This window comes from Botryllus schlosseri, chromosome 4, assembly GCF_051294905.1.
Source record: "Botryllus schlosseri isolate E-star chromosome 4, Bs_hap1, whole genome shotgun sequence".
In the NCBI taxonomy this organism is placed as follows: domain Eukaryota; kingdom Metazoa; phylum Chordata; class Ascidiacea; order Stolidobranchia; family Styelidae; genus Botryllus; species Botryllus schlosseri.
Genome location: NC_137239.1, coordinates 29770799 through 29790368, shown reverse-complemented (window position 1 = coordinate 29790368; position 19570 = coordinate 29770799). Strand labels below are relative to the sequence as shown.

The following is a 19570-nucleotide window of genomic DNA, read 5'->3' as shown; positions in this document are numbered from 1 at the left end:
AGCGGCCTCGGCTATATAAACATGGCTTGTGTTGAAAATAGTCCTGTCCATTTTGAAATGATTACGAAATGAGAGATTTTTATAATCCAATACGCCGCCTGCTAACACTTTTTATTGGTCCCATTGAAAAAAAAAACAGTCGCCCACCATTGAACTAAAAACAAATAGTGAGTGCTCCGAATGTGTACGATAATGCGGAATTCAGCATCACTCTGTGTATGGTGCGACAATCAAAAGCAATGCATCCGCTCCTGATTTTTTGATTTTTACGGGTCTTGGTCATAACAAAAACAATAAGCCAGAACGAACTAATCCTGTGATGCGCACATCCTCCACACCGGCGCGCAGTCAACCCCTCCGACGTCCCTAGTGGCGGCCAACCTCTGGCCTCTTGTAAATCTTCATCTCCGAGCAGCACAGGCTGCGACCTGTGACGTCATAATTCGGCCACCACCAAATTCCCTTCTCGTCTGTTCTGTTGTAGTGCCCGTTAAGGTTGCTGTAGACGTCGCACCCGTATCCATACCACCAGGCTGATTCATGTTCAAGAGCGCAACTCAATGACCAATTATCATGATCCGCGTCGTACGTTGAGAATTGCGGATTAAAAACATCGACGAAGGCGTCAGAATCGCCACTGATGGCGTAATAATCGTACCCGTCGCCATATTCGGAGGTCGAGAGTTGCTCACCGCTGCCGTTGGGGTAAGCCGCAGTTACATTACGAGGTATGTTGGGCCGTTCGGAGTAGGCGTCGACGAGATAGGGTAGCACGAAGTCGCCGTCGAGGATTTTCAGGACTTCATTTTCGGAGTATCCGGAAATGTACCGCCTGTAGTTGTCGGATCCGGGGCCGATGCGGAAGGTACTGAAAATGAGAATTGAAAAACTTAGCACGCCGCTAATCGACGATTATAACGTCATCACGGAGGGTGTTGATGTGCCGTGTTTGTCACGTCGTGAACAAAAGCTCGCTTTCGTGAAACGGGAAAATGTTTGTGTCAGACATGAAGTTGCAACGGCAACCAGTCGTAAGGTGATTTATATGATTAAACAGGATACCCTTGGGGTTCATTCAAATGCTACTCACCTGTATCTCGCCACCAAGTGATCTTTTTTTCCTTTCGACATCATGTTGATTTCCAACGACATGTCGTCTCCCTTTGTCAGTTGGTGCAAGGACTCGAGCCCTGGAAACAACACGTTGATTTCAACACAAAATATCGCATCTATCGCTACACGGCGCTGACTGTTTTAGCTGGCACACAATAGAGATAGGCAAAATTCTCCGACTGAATCCCAACCTTCCTACCGAGCCAGAAATCTCCTTCGCAATCCCCGAATCCGTTCACGTAATCATCCCAACCTCGGAAGAAATCAACTTTGCCGTTCATTCTTCGCTGGAAAACCTGAAACGGAATTCGGCAAGCAGTCAAAGTGGATGAAATATCTCGAATTCGAAAATCGCGAGTCCGCGTTCGAGGTCAACGTTCAAAATAATCTGTTCATCTAAAACCGAGCTTGCTCCTGACGTTGCGAACGATTTTCTTAGAAAGATTCAAAATTTTACTCACAGTCCATTGCTCGTGTGCAGGGCATGTCTTTTTCTCATTCATTGCTCTGCTTTGAAGCGGCTGATTCGCCAATCCAAATAGCAAAAGAAATCCAATCTTGAGCGACATTTTCAGACGCGACTTGATATCGATTCAATATCTATTGCCCTGAAGATCTGTGCGTCCTGCTGAACTTGAGAAGATAGATGAGCGTGGTCAGATTAATTGATATTGGAGAAGAAGATCTTTCGACAAGCTTTCAACTGAGCAATACGTTTGCAATGACAATTCGCTGCGTTGACTGCCATTTTGAGAAAGACAGCTTCCTGCTACTGTTTAGGGAATGCGTTGACAAATCCTACTTTCACAGAAGGCTCACTCGATCAAGCATAAAATCGATAGGGAATTTTTTTAAAGAAAATAGGGTAGGTGGGGAATTTGAGTACGTTTGACTAAAACTTTCGCTGGTCAAACATTTCTGCTTCAAATTTGTCAGTTCTGCCTTCATTCCGTAGCTCACTATGTAAGCTTTAGATAACGCTGATAACTAGGGCGGTTTTTTTTTGCCTAAAAAAGAAAATTTTGACCTAAAAATTCAAAATTTTGCCTTTTTTTGACCTAAAAAAAACTGAATTTTGACCAAAATTTGACCTAACGTATGCAAATTAGGTGTTTTCCCACATAATGTTAAAACTGCACCACTTATCTTCATTTCGGGTTGGAACTGACTGTCCTAACGAAGTAGTTTGGCCTGAAAAAACGTTTTTGGCTTAGATACAGGCAACTTTTTACTTGAAAAAAACAATATTTTAACGAAATCTGGCCCCATGAAGAATTCCAGTGGTTACAATATGTATTATGGTAGAAATAATTACAATATTTTGTAGTACATCGATAGATACTTTCCTACATTCTTGGGTAGAAAGTTCACGTCCGTACTAAGAAGCTTGCCAAGGACGTTCAACAGCAGCAGTTGTTGGCCGACAACACTCAAGTTGTGCGTACACTGCTGGTGCTGGTGACACACCGTGTTGCTTCATTCTGACAATGTTGTCTACATCACAATTTTTCATCATGCGCTTCTTAATATAAGAATGATGCAATGCACAAGAAGTCTTTCCTCAGTTAGGATATTGCGGTACGTTGACCATAACACCATGCCTACCTATTATTTGTTTTATTTGACCGTTTATGATTCACAATGAGCAGACGATTAGCCGTTTACAACGGTAGGCCTATAAAATAGGCTAAAAGCGGTATTATATCAAATTATAAGTTCACCGACAGTGCAAAATCTACGATATAAACAAAATGCAGACGTCAAAATTTTTTTGACTTTATGAAAAATTTTGACAAATTTTGACCTAACGCTACAATTTTGACAAAATTTTGACAAATTTTGACATGTCAAAAAAAAACTGCCCTACTGATAACCGTTTTCCTTTACGGAAAATTATAGCTTCCTTATGCAACTGAAAGTTTGTGGCGAATATTTTTATTTTTAACACCTTTTTTCAACTTCTTCACAGGGGACATAAAAATGGTTGTTGCAAAACGATATATCACTCAAGTCAGTGATAGTTGATTATACTTCAGGGCATGGCTATGGATATTGTCATTGGTGGTGTGGGTAAGCTTTAATCTAAAAAATATTTTTTCGGGTAATTTGGGTATAGTATGCTTTAAGTGGCGGGTAAATTGAGTATACCATTGAATGTGGAATTTCTCCACCCCACCATCATTAGAGGGGTTGCAAATACTCAATTGAATCTTGGTAAAAATGGGATAATACGATTGTTAAAACAGTCACGAGATATGCCCAGGAATTATAAGAAAAAACGAACTCCTAAATAGACAAGACAGCAATTTGAACAGGCTGTAAAGGAAATCAAGACAGGAAAAAGTGGTTATAAAGTCTGGGAAGAATTTGGAATTCCATATGAAACTCTCAGGAGAAACTCAATTCGAGAAATGCAAAAAATTGGAGCCACAACTGTACTTAGTAATGAGGAAGAAGTCGAATTTAACCAGTCAATGCTGAAGTAGTAAAAAACAAGGCAGTTGATCGTATTCAGCAAGATGAAAGAGTTAGACTGGCTTGTTATTCAATATGGACAGAGAAAGTTTCTGGGCTAAGTAGAAAATGTGATGGGTGGAGGAGAAACACTGGAGATTAAATTTGTTCGGTACGAACAGAGCCGTCAATCAACAGGATGTATATTTTCCTACCCCTCCCCCAACATTGATATGGAGAATATTTCATTCAATGAAGTAATTGGAAAAGTAAGAGCACCAATTCCAGGAAGAAGAGGTGTTCTCAAATTAGATTTAAATGCAAACAGTTGGTAAAACATCACCATTGAATTATTTCGTTCAGCTGTTCGTTCTGAAAAAGTTTCTCTTCAACCAACCATAACAGATTTTGTTCCAGTTTATTTCTTAAAAACTCGAAAATATACTCAATTTTCCCATACAATGACTCATTTGGGTATAACTTGGGGATAAGGCTTACTTCAAGTGCAATTTTGGCAGTATACTCAATTTTCCCACTGAATTGGGGTAAATTTAGTATACTAATTTCGAAAAAAATGCGATAATTTTCTACTCAAAGCTGATTGAATACTCAAACAATTTACAATCGATTAATCAACTATACAACGTAACAAATTTCAACCAACGGCATTTTTATTTGACAGTTTATGAAAATGACAGCTGCTTGAACTTAAAAATATACTCAAAGTATATACTCGCGAAAATTTTCGATAATTTATGAGAAAATCGGTCAATCAGATCGGCGATTGCATATATAATATGCCATCAATTTATTGTCCTCTCTACTCACGTAATTAAGATTTACCGGTAGAGCTGAGTGAAGTGTCTTGAAAACGGGCGGGCCCGTAAATAATGAATAAACATCTTCGGGCGGGCGGAACCGTTGATATGACTTCGTTACATTATGTTTTATTTCGTGACTTCCAGCCTGCTATATCAAAAAATATAGAACCGCCCAAACGTAGGCTTCTAAACTAAGAGACGCACACGATTTCAAATTGGTATTTCTTCACTGGCATAAAATTTTTCCCAGCGGGATGGTATTTGTGTTGTGAGGCTCAGATTGCAAAGACAGGAACATTCGGCGCCAGTCATTTTGGCGCCTATATGGACAATTAAACCTATATGTATTTTGTATAAATAGCGAAGTCTTTGGTCTGCATAAGGGCATAGACCTTTTCGGCCAAGCTTTTCTCGCTGCCAATCGTTCTGGCACACTTCTTGGAGTCGCATGTTATATGGCCTAAACTTGATTGTATGTCTTGGTGGGTCGTGGCGCGGTAATGGGCCAATACCCAATAATAAAGATAAATGGCAACTTGAATTCGCGGAATTGAAAATTGCATAAATTTTCAAAAAATACTCTATGATTTATGCTAATTCACGAAATAATTTTGGGCCCCCCATCGAGAACGGGCCCCCGCAATTGGGGGGTTTGGGGTGCGGCAGTTACGGTGCTGACGGTATGTTCCTATTCGAGTTGAATAAGGCCGTTTGAATGCTTCAGTTAAAGACAGTGATTCTAAACCTGGGGTTTTCCTTTATTCTGGGATCGCGAAGATGTTCAACGTAATCAGCTTCCAAAATAGGCCGTGAGTAAATCTGGGCGACGTGAACTCTTTTAGTAATCAACATATCATTTTGTGAGCTGAGCCACGGAACATTGCCAAATTCGAAATGAGGTCACGACATCGGCATCGACCCACCAGTATAGCCGTCAAACACACGACCGGCGGGTGGGAGAATCGCCGCGAAGAAATCTGTTGCAGACACTACCAATCACCAAACGATCAAATGAGAAAACAATACAACGATCACCAGAGTTTACATTAGAGATGGTCCAAGTCAAGAACTGTATGCTCCACTGCACATCGACATGCAAAGTTTTGCTGGTGTGACGTCATATAGGCACGTAATGTGTTCATTTCATAGTTCATACTCCATTGTAACACCCGCTAGTAGGCGCTAAAGAGTGTCCAGAATTGATGCCACAAAAATATGTTAGCACTAGCGTAGGCTACACTGTCCACAGTGTCCAGCACACGGTGTATGGTGTACGTACAGGTACAGCCATTACCCATTCTCATGCTTACGAGAATGAACTCTGGTTTGATATAAATTGAACTTGAATTTCACTGCATTTCTTTGTAATCAGGAATTAGATTCAATTGCCAAGTTTTTGTGAATTTAGTATTGATTTGTTCGGTAATTCGAACTCTAATCTAGTTTGGAAAAGCTGAAAATTTTCTAGTTGCCCAAGTTTGATTTTGAAATAGTGCGACGTAACTGACAGCAGAAATTTCGCATTTGTGAACATCACTATGCTCCATAAGTTATATGTTCAATAATGGCGCCAAGACGTGCATAGTCGGGCATTCGATGTGATTGATGCTCTGCTCATCTAATGATCGAAGGAACCATAGCTCTACCATATTCCTGTATGGTCATCAACCCCACCAGCTCGTTAAATGCCGCCCTGGTTGTTGTCTGATATCAAAGCCTATATGTCGTTTCGATACCTTTCTATTTTGCATGATATCACAATCTTCTGGTGTTTTTGAAAGGATTACATAAACAATAAGAAACCGAAATTGAAACAGCCTCCGCATTTTAACGAATCCCGCTTTAACTTTAGCAGGTGGAAAAGCACTCATGCATCACGACACCATCATTCCTTCACACGGGTTTGGTCTATTTTAACTCGTGTTTTGTTGAGTATCGGTTGCTAAAAATGCTGTTAGATTGAGCTGCAATACCGGCATGTTACCTCATTAACTGTCGATTTGATCGTGTTGACTCACTCACAACTGCGCGTTTTATCATCACTTCACTTGCCTATCGTAATTTCCTGTCCTCTTGACAAGAAGTGCTGAAACTGTGACGTATAAGATCAGAGCCGTGTGACAGTCAGTTTGACAATTGACATATTAATACATACATACATATTAATTTCGAAAAAATGCGATAATTTTCTACTCAAAGCTGATTGAATACTCAAACAATTTACAATCGAATAATCAACTATACAACGTAACAAATTTCAACCCACGGCATTTTTATTTGACAGTTTATGAAAATGACAGCTGCTCGAACTTAAAAATATACTCAAAGTCCCCAATTCCCCCAATTCCTCAAACCGACAAGATAGCGTAATGGTTAGGCGTCCGACTTCTTGATCGGTAGGTCGTGGGTTCGATTCCCGGCCGGGTCAGACCAAAGACCTGATTAGTAACACTGGTATCCATGGCTTCCCTGCTTGGCGCTCATGCATTACTGGGATAGCATGGAGGGGTGGTGCATGACTTAGAAAGCCGTAAAGGCTATATCTGCACTTCCTTGTCCAGCGGCATATGCACATCATGCACTCATGGTATTCATGCGCACAGATCGTGTGTATGTGTATCAGGAGTCGATGTATATGCCGCAAAAACATAAAGGACAAAAATAAACTACGTCCTTTCCTTTCCTTTCCCCCAATTACCACAATTCCCCTAATTTCGCTCGAACAAAATGTATACGTATCATTTTATGGCAATGCGACAGGCAAAGGAAAATAATGATCCCCGCGTTGAAATGAAAAACGAAAGGATTTTTTCCTTTGTATGGTTTGGTTTGGTGTGTGTGAGCGATTCCAACATCTTTTGAGTAGCGACAATTATTACCTTAACAAAATACCAATTTCATGGGGGATCAACCCGTGGCCCCCTGACACAAGTATAGGTTGAAAAATTTTCGCTCTTGGCGCGGCTATAGGACATCGGCCACGCCACCACTGAACAGCATGTATCGACGAAGTGAATATTCATAATGAACTGCCTGAATCTAACACGACTAAAACTTATATCGTCTTAAATGAGAGTACTAATCATTTTTAGCGACGATTAAAAAAAATAGATATACCGCACCGATCATTAACCCGCTGCATGGGCCCATGGTTATGGCTATAGGGTTAAGGCTAAACTGCACTTCATAATGGATTGCACAAAAACATTTAGTATTAAGTTAGCATTGTTGAGTTGTGTGTACTGGTATCCTATGTATAGAGTCCGGGAAGGGAAGCCTCAAGCTACAACAGTAGTTGCTATATGGCGTTCGGCGTCTCCCATTTCCTGCAAGATTCGGAGACTCATCTATATGGGGTTGCATTTAAAACAAAAATAAACTTGAAAAAAAAAATGATCAAAACATGGTTGCTTATCTACTTGGCATCGAAAAACGCGCGACTCCAAACGCCATTTAACGATTCACACGTAAAACGCAAAACCCGCAAAACGCCACGTATAGACACTCGTTTGGCGCCTGAGCGGGTCTTCACTAAGAGCTCAACAGATATTGATTATGATCGACCGATATTGATATCGATTATCGACACACTCACATGACCGATAACCGGTAACATAGGCCGATATCAATCTGGAAGGAGCAAGTCACAAGTTACAAGTCTTTCCATTGTTTTGCAAAGGTTGCTGGTGAGCGAGATTTGTCGGTAGGACGAAGCAGCGTTGATTGGTTTACCCTGTTATGGAATGTCTCCAAGAGTCTAGGCACCGTTGAGATGCCAAACTTTTGTTTATAGATTCGAGCAATTTAACTAAGCAATCTGTGTCCAAATTCAATATCATCTTCGGGCATAGTCTGTCTTGACCTTGAGATGTGTTTTTTCTATAGGCTTCAGGATTTTTCGGAACTCTTCTCAAGTGAAGGGAGAATTGATATCCTGGTTCTCTACTATGTACTTGTGAAATAAGCACGGTACCTACATTTCTACCGCGCATTTCCCATAGTTATCTAATATAAATATGTCATATAAGTAAAATTATGTATTATAAATAATTATTAAATGTATTGTAGCAGACCGTTTTTCGTTTTAATGTAATGTCCCTAGGTAACGCCAGGTAACTGTTACGAGGAAATATACTGTGCTCGTAGTATACTGTGCCACTTTTGAGAAAGACAGCTTCCTGATATCGTTTAGCAAATGCGTTGAACCGACTTTGACAGAAGGCTCACTCGATCAAGCATAAACTCGGTAGGGAATTTTTTTTAAAGAAAATACGAATTTGGCTCCATCAAAATATATGTATTATTTTGTGGAAATGCGACCCGCGGAGGAAAGTAATGCTCCCCGAGTTGAAATGAAGATCAAAGGAAATTTTCCTTTCTTTAGCTTGGTGTGTGTGTGTGAGCGATTCCGATATCTTTTGAGTAGCGACAATGATTACCTTCACAAGGGGTGACCGACCCGTGACCCCTGACAAGTATAGGTTATGAGTGACCCCGAGGAAATTTTCGACATTAGTTATATTTACAAAAAATAACACGCCCGCAGGTCATTTATTATGAACTTGCAAGGACCACCCAAAATTTGATTAGCCTATGACCACGAAACTTGTGATGTTGATAACGAAAATATCAGTTCAGGCGCATTGGCGAGGGGCCAGCCACATTTTTCGTAGATCTTGCTATATTACCATAAAGTAAAATATTACACGAGGCGATCCACAATATGTACATGTAGCAATATTATTGACCGAATAAAATTATTCACTTTAAAAGATTTTCGTTCTTGGCGCGGCTATAGGACATCGGCAAGCCACCACTGACCAACATGTATCGACGAAGTTATTATTCACAATGAACTTCCTGAATCTATCACGACCTAAACTTATAACGTCTTAAATGAGAGTACTAAGCATTTTAAGCGCTGATGAAAAAAAAACAGCTATACCTCACCGATCATTAACCCGCTGCATAGGCCCATGGTTATGGGCATAGAGTTGAGGCTAAATTGCGCTTCATAATGGATAACACAAACATTTAGTATTAAGTTTGCATTGTTGAGTTGTGTGTACCGGTTTCCTACGTATAGAGTCCGGGAAGGGAAGTCTAATGCTACGACAGGAGTTGCTATGTGGCGTTCGGCGTCTCCCATTTCCTACAAGATTCGCGGACCCTTCTATAGGGTTTAATTTAAAACAAAAATGAACTTTAAAAAAATGTTTAAAACATGGCTATTTAGCTACTTGGTATCCGAAAACGCGCGACTCCAATCGTCGTTTATCGATTCACTCGTAAAACCCTACCATCGGACAGCACCTATTGAAACACCCAGAGTGTACAAAACATTACAATAGCATTCAGTTTTCCATGGTTGCTCGTGGTCGTTCTCTTTTTCATTTAAAGGTCCTTGAATCAACGATTATAAGCTGCAAAAGCCGATTCTCCGTCGCCAGGAGGAACATCTCTACATGCTGGGAATCTTCCATCAGTGTTGTTTTGTCATTCGGCTGTTTTACAGCTGATTTTGTGAGTGTTAACTACCGTAACCGTGCACTGTTTACTGTCGTTCGCGACTATGTGTACTTGTCATTATTACGTCACATCGAGAAATTTCTTTCTATATTTCGAATTTGGTTAACCTCATTTACGGGCGTTCACTGCTGAAGAGAGCCAGTCGAAAAGCTTCCAGTGGAAAAAATTTGGCAATAATATTGTTTGCTGCAACGTTGCTATGGCATGGAAAATTGTAAAGTATGGTATGGAACGATTGGGCGGGTATGGAGTGTGGAAAATTCCCATTCCATTCCATGCCATACCATGCAAGCCAAGAACTATATGTTCCACTGCACACCGACAAGCAAAGCTTTCCTAGTGTGGCGTTATATAGGCACTTAATGTCTTCATAGTTCACACTCCCTTGTAACACCCGCTAGTAGGCGCGAGAGAGTGCTACAAAAATATGGTAACACTAGTGTAGGCTACACTGTCCACAATGTCCAAAACACGGTGTATGATGTGCGTACAGCCATTAAACATTCTCATGCTTACGAGAATGAACTCTGATTTGATATAAATTGAACTTGAATTTCGCTCTAATTCCTTCTAATCAGGAAATTGATTCAATTTCCAAGTTTGTGTGAATTTAGTATTGATTTGTTCAGTAATTCGATCTCTAATCTAGTTTGGAGAAGCTGAAGATATTCTAGTTGTCCAAGTTTGATTTTGAAAGAGTGTGACGTAACTGACACCATAAATGTCGCATATGTGAACATCACTGCTCCGTAAGTTATATGTTCAATAATGGCGCCAAGACGTGCAGTCGGACATTCGATGTGATTGATGCTCTGATCATCAAATGATTGAAAAAACCATAGCTCTACCGCATTCCTGCATGGTCATCAAACCCACCAGCTCGTTAAATGCCGCCCTGGTTGTTGTCTGATATCAAAGCCGTTTCGATGCCTTTCCATTTTTGCACGATATCACAATCTTCTGGTGTTTTTGGAAGGATTACATTAGCAATAAGAAACCGAGACTGAAACAGCCTCCGCCGTGTGACAGTCAGTTTGACAATTGACATATCCCGTGCCTCGTCTATTTGACAATAGATCAGAAATTAGCCAATCCTATGTGAATTGCTTAAAACAAGTAGTTTTATCCTATCTAATATGCTCCAAATCAACTAATCTGTGAGAATAATCGGACAAATAGGCCAACTATTTAATTCACTGCACAATCTGTGTGCAGTAGGCTACATGACTCTACTTCACATCGTCTAGGTAGGTTGGTGTCTGATTTCGAAGGCTACTCCAAGTTGTTTCGACATCTTCCTATCTTTTCATTGTATCACAATCTAGTGGTTTATTCAAACGCTGTTAACTACCGTAACCGTGCACTGTTTACTGTCGTTCGCGACTATGTGTACTTGTTATTATTACGTCACATCGAGAAATTTCTTTCTATATTTCGAATTTGGTTAACCTCATTTACTGGCGTTCACTGCTGGAGTGAGCCAGTCGAAAAGCTTCCAGTGGAATAAATTTGGCAATAATATTGTTTGCTGCATCGTTGCTATGGCATGGAAAATTGTCAAGTATGGTATGGAACCAGCGTGTACCTTTGAGTACACGCTGATGGAACGATTGGGCGGGTATGGAGTGTGGAAAATTCCCATTCCATTCCATGCCATACCATGCAAGCCAAGAACTATATGTTCCACTGCACATCGACAAGCAAAGCTTTCCTAGTGTGGCGTTATATAGGCACTTAATGTCTTCATGGTTCACACTCCATTGTAACACCCGCTAGTAGGCGCGAGAGAGTGCTACAAAAATATGGTAACACTAGTGTAGGCTACACTGTCCACAATGTCCAAAACACGGTGTATGATGTACACTGTACAGCCATTAAACATTCTCAGTGTTGAGCTGCCGAAGGCAGCGAAACAGAAAATAAACTGCGCATTTTAAGGCGCAGTATCTGATTTCTGTAGTGGATCCATTTGGAATTCTTGTGGTCAAATATATTAAAACAGAATTTGGTTAGGTAAGAATCCCAATGCTTTACGACTAGATCTCGTCCCCGTAGGCCGTCATTGGTGGGGATTGACCCCTCGGTGTATGGTACAGCCATTAAACATTCTCATGCTTATGAGAATGTACTCTGATTCGATATGAATTGAACTTGAATTTCGCTGTAATTCTTTCTAATCAGGAAATTGATTCGATATCCAGGTTTTTGTGAATTTAGTAATTCGAACTCTGATCTAGTTTGAAGAAGCTGAAGATTTTCTAGTTGTCCAAGTTTGATTTTGAAATAGTGTGACGTAACTGACAGCAGAAATTTCGCATTTGTGAACATCACTATGCTCCGTAAGTTATATGTTCAATAATGGCGCCAAGACGTGCAGTCGGACATTCGATGTGATTGATGCTCTGATCATCAAATGATTGAAAAAACCATAGCTCTACCAAATTCCTGCATGGTCATCAAACCCACCAGCTCGTTAAATGCCGCCCTGGTTGTTGTCTGATATCAAAGCCGTTTCGATACCTTTCCATTTTTGCACGATATCACAATCTTCTGGTGTTTTTGAAAGGATTACATTAGCAATAAGAAACCGAAACTGAAACAGCCTCCGCATTTTAACAAATCCCGCTTTAAATTCAGCAGGTGTAAAATCACTCATGCATCACTCCACCATCATTCCTTCAAACAGGTTTGGTCTATTTTAACTAGTGTTTTGTTGAGTATCGGTTGCTAAAAATGCTGTTAGATTGAGCTGCAATACCGGCATGTTACCTCATTAACTGTCGATTTGATCGTGTTGACTCACTCACTACTGCGCGTTTTAGCATCACTTCACTTGCCTATCGTATAATTTCCTGTCCTCTTGACAAGAAGTGCTCAAACTGTGACGTAAAAGATCAGGGCCGTGTGACAGTCAGTTTGACAATTGACATATCCCGTGCCTCGTCTATTTGACAATAGATCAGAAATTAGCCAATACCATGTGAATTGCTTAAAACAAGTAGTTTTAAGCTATCTAATATGCTCCAAATCAACTAATCTGTGAGAATAATCGGACAAATAGGCCAACTATTTAATTCGCTGCACAATCTGTGTGCAGTAGGCTACATGACTCTACTTCACATCGTCTAGGTAGGTTGGTGTCTGATTTTGAAGGCAAGTTGTTTCGACATCTTCCTATCTTTTCATTGTATTACAATCTAGTGGTTTATTCAAACGCTGTTATAAGTCGTGAGCGAATGTATTTTCCCGAAAACTGCGACATCGCACGAGAATGACAAAAGTCTGTACAGCAAGCTTGGCTCGTTTCGCACTATACAGTTCTCCTGTAGCATTTTCAGTATAACCAGAAATTAGATTAGAATTAGAATTAAAGCAAATAAACATTTTACAAATTGGATTAGAATTAGATTACCATCATTTTGGTCTAATTAGTCTAATTTATAGACAACTAAAATTAACTAGTTGACCAAGTCTAACTGATTCGACGCTGTATCGCACAGATGAGGAATTCCAGTTGAATTTAAATTTGAGAAAATCGGACTTGGTTTTAACATAGAATTTTTTTACAATATACGAATTCCATGCGACTTTTGCGTAAAATTTCTGTCAACACCGAATACGGACTTGGATTTTGGCATCATACAAAGTAAATTAACGATTTGGACTTGGACCCGAATCTCAAATTCGGCACAAGATTGGCCTTTAGAAATACTGTTATGTCCCGTCTGCAATTTGCATATATTAAATATGCGTGTGAGTCGTTGGTTTCTTGCACGGTCGGGATTTGAAGTTTGAGTTGAAACCGCTGTCTCGTGTCCGGGAATTTGAGGAATGAGTTTTCTGCAAATTATGCGTGACATAATTCTTCGTCATATAACGACATTCCGAGTAGGCCTATATATCTAATAACGACAAAATTTTGTTAATTAACTGACTGACTCATCAGTTTGATTGCAACCGCAATTACTTTCGACTGCGTGATTGCGGCTTATATGTAATATTGTGGACTCGTTTCACTTTGAACAGTGCATTTTCAACAGAGCATAAGGCTCACGGACGTAACAGTTATTGCACAAAATCAGTACTTCAAAACTTCAATATAGTATATTGTAATAAACCCGAATATTTTCGACTGACGCTCGTTAGGGGTAATCGTCAGCAACTACAGTAGAGAATTGGAAAGAACATTATATATCAACAATCGTATCACAAAATATGACCAGTTATTGGGCAAATAGACAATTAGTGCACAAAAATCACGACAGGCCTTTTTACTGTAAGGCCATTTCCAAGTAAAAAGGCAACTGTTCCACGACTAAAAACTTAAAATGGTCAAGTAGAAGTAGAATTAGTGCGCGCATGGTATGCATATTCACAGATCAGGTGTGTGTATCATGGCGATTCTAGGATACCTAACTCTCTGTATATTTGTACGTTCCTTAAAACGTGGACAAAATAAAGGAACCTTGTACGATTTCCTTCCTGAGTGCTATTCACTTATAGTAGTTTGCGCGCCACACATCGGAAATGAAACTATTCGGGGTCTATAGAAAAACAACCAAGTCTAATTCTCCAACGGTATAGCTCACTAAAAACCGATTCTTGCTTCCAAGCAGATGCACTGAAATGAGCTTCGAATTTAGGCCTTGGTTTCGAAGTATAATTTCAGTTATTTCTTTCCGAGAATAGTCGTCAAACATATCCTTTGAATGTAAGATTTAGTTGGCAAAGGCTGTCCAAGCCAGAGATGTCTAGAACTGGTCAAAGTCATTTAGCGACGCTGTCAGAGTGATACCCCTAAACTTCAGATTACTTTTCAAATACGCAAACCGTAAAGGGCAAGTAATTTCAGCTCAAACTTCTTAAAGTATAAGTCCGAGTATAGTCTTGAAACGTAACCGCTTTAGTAAGCAGTGCGAGTATAGTCCAAAGCGTATACATGAGTAGTGTGAATGAAAAAGCAGTCGTTACTGCTAATTTCACTCATAAATGTGAGGGAAGATATCACAAAATTACTATCGACTTTTCCAAATCTAAAGTGTGTAAAGAGAGCAGTTTTACTCCAAAACGTGTCAAGTATGCGTGTAAGTATTGTAAAAACATGTTTAATCTTTGTAAGTATCATTATAGTAAATCAAACTAAGTATCGAAATGTAATGTAAATACCCGAAAAAGTTGGTTATTGATCACCACGTTTTTCATATTTCACTGGCTGCCCCATGAATTTGGTAAGTTGTCTAAATTAAAGATGCGAAACACTTTTGGCTAAATTCCAACCCGTAGAAGCGCAAGTTATGTGAGTTTTTTGTTATTGTGTCTTCGATTACCAACCGTCGATCCTATTTTTCATCTCCTAAACTTCCAACTGCAATAACTTCGCTTCTATCCGTTGGAATTTAGCCGAAATTGTTCTGCATCGTTTATTTAGACAACTCAACAATTTCATAGGATAACCAGTAAAATTTGATAGGCTACATTTTTTTGTGTATATTGAATAATAAATTCAAAAATTTCAAACTGCAATAGCTTCGCGATTACTGGTTGGAATAAATGCAAATTCGGTGTGCATAATTTTTTAGGCAACCTGACGATTTAATCGCCTAGCAAACAAGATTTGGAAAAAATTGTTTTTGAACAGCCCTTTTTTAGAGCGACAATTAGAATCTGATCCTTAGGTAAGAGTTAGTTATGACTATTGTTGTGGATTTACTTTGCGTTTCTCACTTTTTTTCACACCTACTTATGATCGTTGATTGTTCTCGTATGTTCCTACTTTCGTTAGCCATTCGTATGTCGTTGTTCTGTTAAGGTTTGGTATTTGATAAACGTGGTCGTTACTTTTACGGCAACGGCTTAGCTTGCTTCGGTAAATGATTGAGGAATAGCTTTGGAGGAACACAGCAAGTATTGAAGCTAGAGATGAACAAGTTCTTTCTCATCTGCGTGATCGGGTTGGTCTCAGGTGAGTGAATCGTGCTGTTAAATTCAAATTATTCACTGTAATTACTAGCGCAAGTTTTTGCAACTTTCGCAACTTTTTTACGGCCTCCGAGGGCATCCTAAATACTCTGAAAATCCACAGTATGATGTTTTAAGCCGTTTGGAGGAGTTTTATATTGCAGCTTTTTCTAGTTTTATGTGCGACTTTTTATTGTGACTTTTATCAAGTATTGCGCAAAATGTAAAGGAATAATTTAAAAAATATTTTCTAGTAGGGTTCGCTCTTTCATATGCTTAACAAAGAGCTATGTGATGGATTATGTGCATCTCTATGACGTAATGGCTTGCTAGCTAGAAGTTCAACAACCCCAGCCAAGCACAGCATTACCTGAACTACAAGTTAAAAGATCGCTTCATTGATTCACTGTCGTTTAAATTTGAGGTCCTTTCCTATTTCACGGACGCCCAGGCGAGACCGCCGAAAATTACGTTTTCACTGGGTCGCCTTTTCAGGCTATAGATTTTGTTAAAGTTGCCAACACCGAAATTTTGACTTGTTTTATGGACCATCGCTTTGCTGTTTGGCTTTTTTTATGCGTACCAAAAAAATGTAATTTTCTGCGGCCTCGCCAGGTCGCCCCTTTAAAGATGACAAGTACCAATTTTGACAGCTCTCCATGAGCTGACAGTGAAATGCTGTCACGTGGGTTTCAAAACTAATGAACATAAAATTGCATGCATGATCGATTGAATAACGAAGAAAGAAACGAAACTAGCAGATATCCTGCAAATCTTGAACTGTTGGGTTATAAAAGGGAGCCTTTCGACTATCTCATATCAAAATATTTAAAAAAAAAATTACAAATGCAACTGTTGTTAAAATTAAGTGCAACTTTTTCACGATTTACTTTATTAAAATCCTCTCTCTCCAGAATCGACAGCCTTCAAATGGCCAGGGATAAAAACACTGGCTGTCATAAAACAATTAAAAACAACAATGTTACCAAGTAACATGGAGGACGATGACATCATACTACAATGTAACCAGAACATGGTGAGTGATTTGGAATCTGCAGGTTGAAATATTATTGAATTTACGCCAAATTGAATAAATTTACGGATAATATTGATCCGAATACTATTCCGGATTTTAGATCCAATACAAATCCAGAAATAATTTCTTGTCTGCATCAAAATCAAAATCCTTCCAGGGCTGAATTTTGATCTAAACTTGCACAAAAAGTAAGAAGTTGGAAAAATTTCATGTCCAAAGCCAGATTACAAATAATCAGAAATCGGGCAAGAATCATTGAATCCGTCTCTTGAATTTATGATCATTTGCGATTTTCTTGACATTTTGAGCAGATTCCACTCATTACTTGATTTGGGATTGAGATGAGATTGGTATGAGTTTCATTATTTTGCCCGGATTTGAATCAGATTTTATTCCAAATCCTAGTCTTGTAATGACTGGAATTTGTTCAAAAGTTTTCTCTGAACTCAGTCTGATCTCAGGTTTAAATTTAATGTTTTGCAATTTTCAGAGAGATTGTCCTTGGAGCGCCGCGCTATTGGCCGAGAAAATTCTGGCACGGGAAAATATCGACGAAAACACCGAATACAACGGACAGGTTCGCTAGAATTTAGAATTTAAAATCAAGAAATCATTTTATTGTGATCAGGCAGAATGCTCATTGATAGAAGTAAAATGTTGGGGAGTTGGGGAATCAAAAAGGCAAAACTGCTAGGCCTGTTAGATCCAATCGAGTCAGATTCAATATAACCGAATTTAGAATTTAATTCAGATTCAAAGTATTTCGAGTTGAATTTAGATTGGTGTTTAAAAATATGTGCTTCATTGTTATCACTTTTTAGACAGAACTAATCCTAGAATACTTACTTTTGTACTTACTTGTGAGAATAGTTACTTCCACATTACTTGATTAGAAATTTTAATTTGTTACTTCAAGTCCTACTTGAGTACAATTTAGAATTATAGAATTCTAATTTGGAATCGAATTTAGAAGTGACTGATGATCAGTGATCATCTCATTTGCAGGGCGAGTCAGTTGGCCCCACCGTGAACCCAGACAAAATCGGCGATATCTTGAAGCCCCCAAAAGGCCCCTCCCTGATTCCTGGCAGCAAAGGGCCGATGGGTGGTAGTGGCAAAGACCGAAGTGGCGTCCCGACTGTCTGCATCCCGTTCGGAAAGAAGAGGAGAAGCCCCGTTGCCTATATCATCGATTGCATCGCCTATCTCAGGGACCAGACCATTCCTGAGTATCTACATCGTGAGATATTGAAATCGTCGAGTAGTCAGAGTTGCTAATCGAGTAGGAGTGACGTCGCCAATTTCTCTTCAATTTCAAGTAGAAGCGGATTTTTTGACTAGATAGTTCTCCAAGTATTGACGAATTCAGTAATTCCAATTCTGATCCAATCTAATTTGGAAGAAACTCCGTACGTATCATTCTAATTCGAATCTAATTTGAACAAAACTGTGTAGGTATTATTCTAATCCTATTCTGATTCGAAAAAAAAAACTGTGTAACAATATTTATTGAATGCATCCATGTAATGGTAATCGATCTGACTGTTTTTAATTTCTTTCGCAGGCCGCTCTGCGATGTTGGGATGCTTCAAATGTCGTTACCTTTGCGAGCTGGGGTCAAAAGTCAGCTACCTTTGAATGTGAAATGTCAGATATACTCTAAAAAGAAAGTTTTTTTTACGCGAAAATCCATTATTTGTATTTCCAATAGAACATATCATTCAATCGGATTTTTAAGTACTCTACCGCCAAGCCGCCCGTGTTGTATTTTTAACCGCACGATAAACGTAATGTGTCGATGTTTAGATAAAGCAGAAAGAAATGAAGGCAATCATTTGACTGATCGGAGTCATGTACCGAAATGACACGCTTCTTTCCAGTAAGAATCAGTTTATCAACGAAAATCATAGCTTCGACACTGTGGGAGGCTGTGATCTCGGATCTGTCATATCGCATCATAGAAAACAAAGTACCCATGTACTTCCGTTATTGAAAACGACATGACCAGTAGAGCCAGCCAGAGATATCCCGTTATATGACGGGTATTGACGCTAGACTGCAGGAACTCGTTCCCGGCTTACAGAAGCGGCCTCGGCTATTTTTAACATTGCTTGCGTTGAAAATAGTTCTCCATTTTGAAATTATTACGAAATGGGAAATTGTCATAATTCAATACGCCGCCTGCTAACGCTTGTTATTTGTGTCATTGAAATAAAAACAGTCGCCCGCCATTGAAGTAAAAAACAAATAGCGAGTGCTCCTAATGTACACGATATTGCGGAATTCAGCATAACTGTTTTTTTGCCCCCGACTAGAACCGTTTTTAACCGTAGCAATAGTTCAAACGATGATTTTCTGATTTTTACGGCTCATGCATGCAACAGAAATGATGTCAACAATGACGCGCACGATGACATAAAGCAGCCACACCCTCTTTATCGCCCCTAGCGGTGCCCAGCCGATAGCCGTTCACAGGACGCTGGAAAGGAGAGAAAATCTATAAGACCACGAATCGAAGATTGTGCCGTCATCATGAAGGACTGCAATGTCCCGCGCTTGGCGTTGGCGCGTCAAAAAAACCCGGACTGGTTCGATTAGATTTGATTTGACATTTTCGCTGAAATGCCTAAAGTGATGACCTTCAACTTCGTCAATTAAA

General features: G+C 39.5%; 2 protein-coding genes across 2 annotated transcripts; one reads left to right on the top strand and one right to left on the bottom strand.

Moving 5' to 3' along the window:
- Positions 1-366: 366 nt before the first annotated feature.
- Positions 367-4393, bottom strand: LOC145436804 (microfibril-associated glycoprotein 4-like). Its single transcript, XM_080314029.1, has 4 exons — positions 1575-4393; positions 1313-1409; positions 1091-1190; positions 367-868 (listed from the first exon to the last, which is right to left on the bottom strand). The coding sequence occupies exons 1-4, from the start codon at positions 1680-1682 to the stop codon at positions 367-369; spliced, it is 807 nt and encodes a 268-aa protein (XP_080170155.1). The 5' UTR covers positions 1683-4393.
- Positions 4394-15677: 11284 nt separating this feature from the next.
- Positions 15678-18641, top strand: LOC145437783 (uncharacterized). Its single transcript, XM_080315080.1, has 5 exons — positions 15678-15879; positions 16790-16911; positions 17402-17488; positions 17917-18151; positions 18476-18641. The coding sequence occupies exons 1-5, from the start codon at positions 15837-15839 to the stop codon at positions 18547-18549; spliced, it is 561 nt and encodes a 186-aa protein (XP_080171206.1). The 5' UTR covers positions 15678-15836; the 3' UTR covers positions 18550-18641.
- The last annotated feature ends 929 nt before the right edge of the window (positions 18642-19570 follow it).

Excerpts from the sequence above, each read along its gene's own strand:
- LOC145436804 (XM_080314029.1), bottom strand. The coding sequence starts at position 1,682 with ATGTCGCTCAAGATTGGATTTCTTTTGCTATTTGGATTGGCGAATCAG. Across the intron at positions 1,410-1,574 it reads CTGCACACGAGCAATGGACT|GTTTTCCAGCGAAGAATGAA; the intron begins GTGAGTAAAATT and ends ATTCCGTTTCAG. Across the intron at positions 869-1,090 it reads CACTTGGTGGCGAGATACAG|TACCTTCCGCATCGGCCCCG; the intron begins GTGAGTAGCATT and ends TCTCATTTTCAG.
- LOC145437783 (XM_080315080.1), top strand. The coding sequence starts at position 15,837 with ATGAACAAGTTCTTTCTCATCTGCGTGATCGGGTTGGTCTCAG. Across the intron at positions 15,880-16,789 it reads CGTGATCGGGTTGGTCTCAG|AATCGACAGCCTTCAAATGG; the intron begins GTGAGTGAATCG and ends CTCTCTCTCCAG. Across the intron at positions 18,152-18,475 it reads CATTCCTGAGTATCTACATC|GCCGCTCTGCGATGTTGGGA; the intron begins GTGAGATATTGA and ends TTTCTTTCGCAG.